At 33.2% G+C, this 7,186-nt stretch overlaps 1 protein-coding gene across 1 annotated transcript; it reads left to right on the top strand.

Annotated features, from left to right (window-relative positions):
* The first annotated feature begins 4,490 nt into the window (after positions 1–4,490).
* LOC107136218 (olfactory receptor 187-like) lies at positions 4,491–5,429 on the top strand. The gene is given in 1 exon segment (XM_015478409.1): positions 4,491–5,429. A coding segment is annotated over 1 exon segment (930 nt). The 5' UTR covers positions 4,491–4,499.
* The last annotated feature ends 1,757 nt before the right edge of the window (positions 5,430–7,186 follow it).

Here is a 7,186-nt window from a genome sequence, read left to right as displayed (position 1 = left end):
AGGGCTGGGGATGTAGCTCAGTGGTTAAGTGCACCTGGGTGCAGTGTCCTTGGTACAAAAAAAAATCAATTTTACCTCTTGTGTCAGTTTATTAGTTAAACCTATTTTTTAAAAAAATATTTGCTCTAAGTTTAGAGTATGCAGTTTTAATTTATAACAATTTTCCTGAAAATAATAAAATTTTCTGTATGTGTTGTGTAAGAACTTTCCAACAGTATACTTCTCTCCATTTTGTCTCTTTTGCAAAATTTGCAATTACTATTACTTGTGCTTCAAAGAGTCAGTTCTTTGTAAAAACACTAGAAACTGAGAAAATAACACCTTTTGTATTTAGTCACATCTTTACCCCTTTTCCTTTACAAATTTTCATATATATATATATATATATATATAAACTGGGGATTGAACTCAGGGGCACTCAACCACTGAGTCACATCCCCAGCCCTATTTTGTATTTTATTTAGAGACAGGGTCTCACTGAGTTGTTTAGTACCTCATAGTTACTGAGGCTGGCTCTGAATTTGCCATCCTCTTATGTCAGCCTCCTGAGCTTCTGGGATTGCAGGCATGCACCACTGCGCTGGACTTTCCCTTAATTTTTGAAACACATTTTCACTTAGTCTTTTAGAATCACAGTTTCTTTTTTCTTTCAGCCATTAAATATGTTTTTTTAAATTATTTTATGACTTGGAAATTCCTGACAAGCTATCTACTGTTCTTATTTTTGTTCCTCGGTGTTGTATGTGGGTTTTCTTTTTGTCCTGAGTACTGTATTTTTCTTTTTAAAAGATTTGTTCTAATTAGTCATACATGACAGTAGAATTCAATTTGACATTTCACACATAAATGGAGTATAATTTGTCTGGTTGTACATGATGCATGATCACACTGGTCATGTAGTCATATATGCACATAGGGTGATAATGTTTAATTCATTCTATTATCGTCCTATCCTCATACCCCCTCCCCTCCCTTCACTCCTTTCTACCTAATTCGATACTGTATTTTTCAATCATGTCCTTCAGATATTTGAATATAATGTGCCTTGGTACAGTTTTGTTTGTATTTACCTTGGGTGGGGCTATTGACCTTCTTTGATCTCTTAATTTATATTTATCATAAAATTGGGCCATTATTTCTTCAACAATATTTTTGGCTATTACCTTCCTTCTGGGACACCAACTACACATAATTAAATAAATTAGAGTCTCTATCAGTTTCTTTTCAAACATTTAAAAAATTTAGTGAATTAATTTATAGCCTGATGAGTATAGTTAATAATATTGTATTATGCTGGAAATTTGTGAAGAGTATAAATCTCATGTGTTGTCAGAAAGCACATCAAAAAGGTAACTAGCCAAGTGATAAGACTGATATGTTAATTTGCTTGACTGTAGTAATCATCTATGTATATTAATCATTACATACTATAACTTAAATATATGCAATTCTTATTGAAAACCAAAGAGTTAAAATTAATTAATTAATTTAAATAAAGATCAAATGGAATTTATCCAGACTGGAAATGTAGACACAATTACATGTTTTAAAGATTGATATGATTGCGCAAAGAGAAATCCAATGGAATCTACAAAAAAAAAAAAAAAAAAACCATTCAGAATGCTTATATATGGCTTTAAAATTTTTGTTTTCAAGAACCAATAATAAAAAATACCTTCTATGGGCTAGAGGTGTAGCTCAATGGTAGAGCACTTGACTAGCATGCAATAGGCTGTGGGTTTAATCCCCAGCACTGCAAAAACAAAACAAACAAACAAAAAAACCTCCTTTTACACTGTGATTTGGTATGCTGCTTCTATGTATGTATATAGTATATTTTAAAAAAATTGTCTTTGCTGTGTATAAGTTAAAAATTGTTACTATTAAATGTGAATTAATATTTAAATATAATAGACAAAATCACAACACAAAAAAAATTAGGAAAGATTTTAGTTAATTCAAAAGGTATGCTTGTGGGCTGGGGTTGTGGCTTAGCAGTAGAATACTCATCTAGCACGTACGAGGCCCTGGGTTCAATCCTCAGCACCACATATAAACAAAATAAAGGTATTGTGTCCACCTACAACTAAAAAAATAATAATAAAAAAAGGTATGCTTGATTGCCTGTCCTAAATTTACTCCAGTTCAGAACATATGGGGATAATATTCCCATGTATATCTTCATAGAGCATATCCTTTTTTTGATACTGTGGATTGAACCCAGGAGCACTCTACCACTGAGTCACAACCCCAGTACCTTTAATTTTTTATTTTGAGACAGTGTCTTGCTAAATTGCCCAGGCTGGACTCAAATATGCAATCTTCCTGCCTCAGTCTCCAGAGTTGCTGGAATTACAGGCAGGAGCCACCATACCTAGCTCACTATAGAATCTATTCTTATTTGTTTTTGTTTTAAGTTAGGTTAAACCTGAAAATCCTAGTTCCGATGAAATGGTTGTGGTAAACAGCAAGAATAGCAAAACTGTTTTTGCATAACATAGATATTTTTTGAATTTTAGATCAAAATAATTACAAACTCATGTTTTATAATTATTCTTTGGTATAATTAAAAACTAAGCTGCAATAATTCATTCTTTTCTTCAGGTACCAAGTTTAACTCAAGTCCTTGCCTATTTTTTAACTGGATTTTCTGTTGTTGAGTTGTAGGAGTATTTATGTATTTTTATGTATTCTGGATCCCTTATCAGATAAGTGATCTGCAAGTATTTTTCTCCCATTTTGTGTGTCTTTTTACTCTCTTGATAATCCTTTGATGCACAAAAAATAAATTTTGATGAAGTCTACTTTATTTTTTTCTCTTGTAGCTTGTTTTTGGTATCATGTCCAAGGAATCATTGCCAAGTCCAATATCATGAAGATTTTTTTTCTCATGTTTTCTTTTAAGAGTTTTACTGTTTTAGCACTTAAANAATTATTTTTACTGTGTGAAACTTTGTCTGATTCTGTTCATATTTCAAGCCCAACCTGGCTCTGGTGGATTTACTTGGATGAATCTAGGCCAAGCTCCTTGATTGTACATGTGAGGTGAATGGAAAAGTGACTTTCTAGTTTCTTGCCTTCTATATTGCCACAGCCTGACACCAAGATTATATGACAGAAAAGGTATTGAATGTGGACCTTGTAGTAAATGCTTTCCATCCCCTTTTTATAATAATATAATATATAATAATATAAGTTCCTTAATTTCTTCTTTGTCTTTATTCCATTTTCTTTGTGTATACATGAATGCATAGGCCATTCATAACACTGCCTTCCAATTACTCCAATGACATCCACATCATTATTATTATTAAGCGTTGATAGATTCAATACTACTGAGGACATGTCACTTGCATGTTCAGAAGATGTACTTTTCACCACTTTGCTCATGCATCAAAGTTCTCAATCTCAATTTTTAATGATCATCTACACATCTCATCAAATGATTTCTCTTTCCTCTACTGACCTCCCATTCACAGGTGCGATGACACTGCATACTAGTAACTCTATATTATGAATTCTTTTTTTAATATTTATTTTTTAGTTGTAGTTGGACACAATACCTTTATTTATTTATTTTTATGTGGTGCTGAGGATTGAACCCAAGGTCTCACACGTGCTAGGCGAGCGCTCTACTGCTGAGCCACAACCCCAGCCTCTTATGAATTCTTTTTAATCTATCTCTTTGTGCTCATCACTCTCAATATCATATCACACATGGTCTGATCACTTCAGATGCATTTAAATCACCTGGGGATTGTTTTAAAAAATGCAAATGATTTTAAACTACTTAATTAACTTTTTCTAATAATATCTCACAATCTGTTTTTGTACAAATGTCCCCAGACATTTCTGATAGATGATTGGGTCTGAAAAACTGATGCCAATTTGTCCTCCCAGAAACTCATCTTCTCAGCTGCCACATAATATTTAAAAAATTATTTAAAATATATTTTCTAATGCTACTTCCTATTTTAAAATTTCAGTGCCTAAAATGTTTTTGCTTTATCTCAGTTGAATAATATCTGTATTGTTGCATTTAATTCATTTTACAATTTAGGTCTTCCAAGTATCGTTTCCCTGGACCTTGCACCTGTGACCCATACACAGCATTTTCTTATCACATTAACAGTGTCTCCCCAAATTTAACTTTTCTTTTTTTCTTTTTTTTTTCCTGTGGTGCTGGGGATTGAACCCAGGGCCTTGTGCATGGGAGGCAAGCACTCTACCAACTGAAGTATATCTCCAGCCCAACATTTCTTATAAGACCTCTTGTTTTTTAAATCTGTTAATTTGATTCCAATTTAAATAGAAATAATTGAATTTATTATCTCTTCAATCTATGACATAATTTACCTTATATTAATATTAAATAAAATTGAAAGGGCATTCTGATAAGTGCATGGGTTTTATTCTACTGCTCCAATTTTCACATTCTAAAATTTGTGAATGCTTTCTTATAATACTATATTTCATTTTAGGGGATATCCACTGAGAATATGGAAAAGGACAATGCAACTTCACTGACAGTATTTGTTCTCACAGGACTTATACACCAACCACAGTGGAAACTCCCTCTGTTCCTGCTGTTTTTGGTGATATTCCTCATCACCCTTGTGGGGAACCTTGGGTTGATTACTCTCATCTGGAAAGACCCTCAGCTTCATATTCCCATGTACTTATTTCTTGGGAGTTTAGCCTTTGTGGATGCATCTATATCATCCACAGTGATTCCAAAGATGCTGGTCAACTTCTTAGCTAAGAATAAATTCATCTCTCTGTTTGAATGCATGGTACAATTCTTTTCCTTTAATATCAGTGCAACCACAGAATGTTTTCTCCTGGCAGCAATGGCTTATGATCGCTATGCAGCCATATGCAAACCTTTACTCTATCCAGTAATAATGACCAACAGACTATGCATAAATCTGTTAGTCTTGTAATTTGTAGGTGGACTTATTCACGCATTCATTCATGAAGGATTTTTATTCAGATTAACCTTCTGTAATTCCAACATAATACATCACTTTTATTGTGATATTATATCATTGTTCAAGATTTCCTGCACTGATCCTTCAATTAATTATCTAATTGTTTTTATTTTCTCTGGTTCAATTCAGGTTTTCACTATTTTGACAATTCTGGTCTCTTACACACTTGTTCTCTTCACAATCTTAAAAAAGAAGTCAGCCAGAGGCATAAGAAAGGCTTTCTCTACCTGTGGAGCCCATCTCTTATCAGTGTCTTTGTACTATGGTCCTCTTCTCTTCATATATGTGCACCCTGCCTCTCCACAAGTAGAGGATCAAGATATGATGGTCTCTCTATTTTATACTATCATAATTCCTCTGTTAAATCCAATTATATGCAGTCTGAGGAATAAGCAAGTCATAGATTCAGTGACAAAATTTTTAAAAAGGAATGTTTAGATCTCATATTATTCTTTTTATTGAACAGTGGCAAAACAGTTCAAGTTTAATGTGGTTGTATTTTGGTCAGTGTTCAAAGATTTTTGCACTTATAATTGAGTTAGCCTTTTAATAAAGTATAAGTAACTAATAAACTCCATAAAACATTTGCTTATGTCTTTCAAAAGCATGCAAGGATTTTTATCAAATGTTATAACTTACTAAAATAATTTCAGATAAGAACACTTTATAGGTTTGATTGTTTTGTTCACTGTGGCTTCAAATACATTAACTGTTAAAATAGTGTGATTCCTATGAGAAGAAATTAATATGATGTCTTTGATCTGAATGCAATTGTGTAACTTGGAGACATATCACATGAGCTCTGTGAAGGAGGCAGGTTGGTATTTCAGTGAACAAATCCCTAGAATATGGGTGCTATCAAATGTTCTTTCAATCCACCCTTTTGGGAAATAGTGAATTTCATTCCTGTAGCAACTTAACTTACACACCATACAGAAAAATAAACAGAAATGGGAATACAACAACAAAATTATGACAGCAAAGGCATGGCTCAGTGTGTTTGGGTGAGTTGGGGGAAGAGGCCAGTTACCTCTCACAATCTATGATGCATTCTGAGGCCATTTCTAGTTGCGTTCTTGTGTAGTCTTACCATCTAAAAAGCTTCACTAATTCAGAAAACAAGATTACATTGGAATTGGATTAAGAAGAACATGAAGAGAAGAAATCAGCGGGCAATGGTTTAATTATCCTAGAATTAAAAACAATGAAGCTATTAAGATAAAGTAGTAACACATAAAAATTGTTGAAATATATAATGGAAAAAGAGGAGCTTTAAGTATATATTTCCAAAGATCAAATAATAAAAACATGATATTATGTCAGATTTCCAAGTGGATTTCTAAGAAAGATGTGAAAACGAGCTAGCATTTGTATGTTTTATGCTTGAAAACTTCTTGATCATTGGCTTCCTACTCCATGGTTTGTGTGTAATGAGTAATCCATCTTCAGCCTCACTCCTGCCTTTCCCCTCAGCACCGAAATTTCATACACATTCCTATTGATATTACTGAATCCCTCATCTAAAAACTGCTTCCTAGCATGTCTGCAAAACTCTAGTTGTCAATCTCCTCCATCCTGTTGGCACTCTTTTCCTTATGAAACATTGTTGCTGGATGAGTCTTCATAAAGGAAACTCTGATTACATCATATCTCTTCATTAACTTCTAATTTATTGTCATTACTACTAGATTATATGCATATATTACTACCAGATTATATGCATATATGGCATATGTATCTGGATCTGCATATATACCTATGCATATGTTTCTATACATGCTGTACTTTCTCACTCTGCATTTGCTTGTCTTGGCATGATTTGAGAATTTTCTAATAAAACCTGGTTTAACTTTTAAGTCTCTTCCTTACAATTCTCCAAGTGGAATTCATGTTGTTTCCAAAATGAGTTATTGTGATACTTTTGGATCTGCCTTACTCTCTCAGGTACGTGCTTTCAACCATAAAGACCTCTCTATAGAGAATGTCCTCCATTACCCACCCACCCCAATTGTCACATCTTAATTTACAGATAAAATGGTATACTTCCTCCAACATCTAATTAAAATGTGACTCCAGATAATTTCAAAAAGGATAGGAAAACTAACATATTTGAAGCATTTAATAGCTTATGTATTCTTCTTAGGTCACACTTTGCCATACATTATACTTAATTTATGGCCAGTAAAGTTTTACAG

This window comes from Marmota marmota, unplaced genomic scaffold (assembly GCF_001458135.2).
Source record: "Marmota marmota marmota unplaced genomic scaffold, marMar, whole genome shotgun sequence".
NCBI classification, from domain to species: Eukaryota; Metazoa; Chordata; class Mammalia; order Rodentia; family Sciuridae; genus Marmota; species Marmota marmota.
This window is presented reverse-complemented; position numbering and strand designations above follow the sequence as displayed.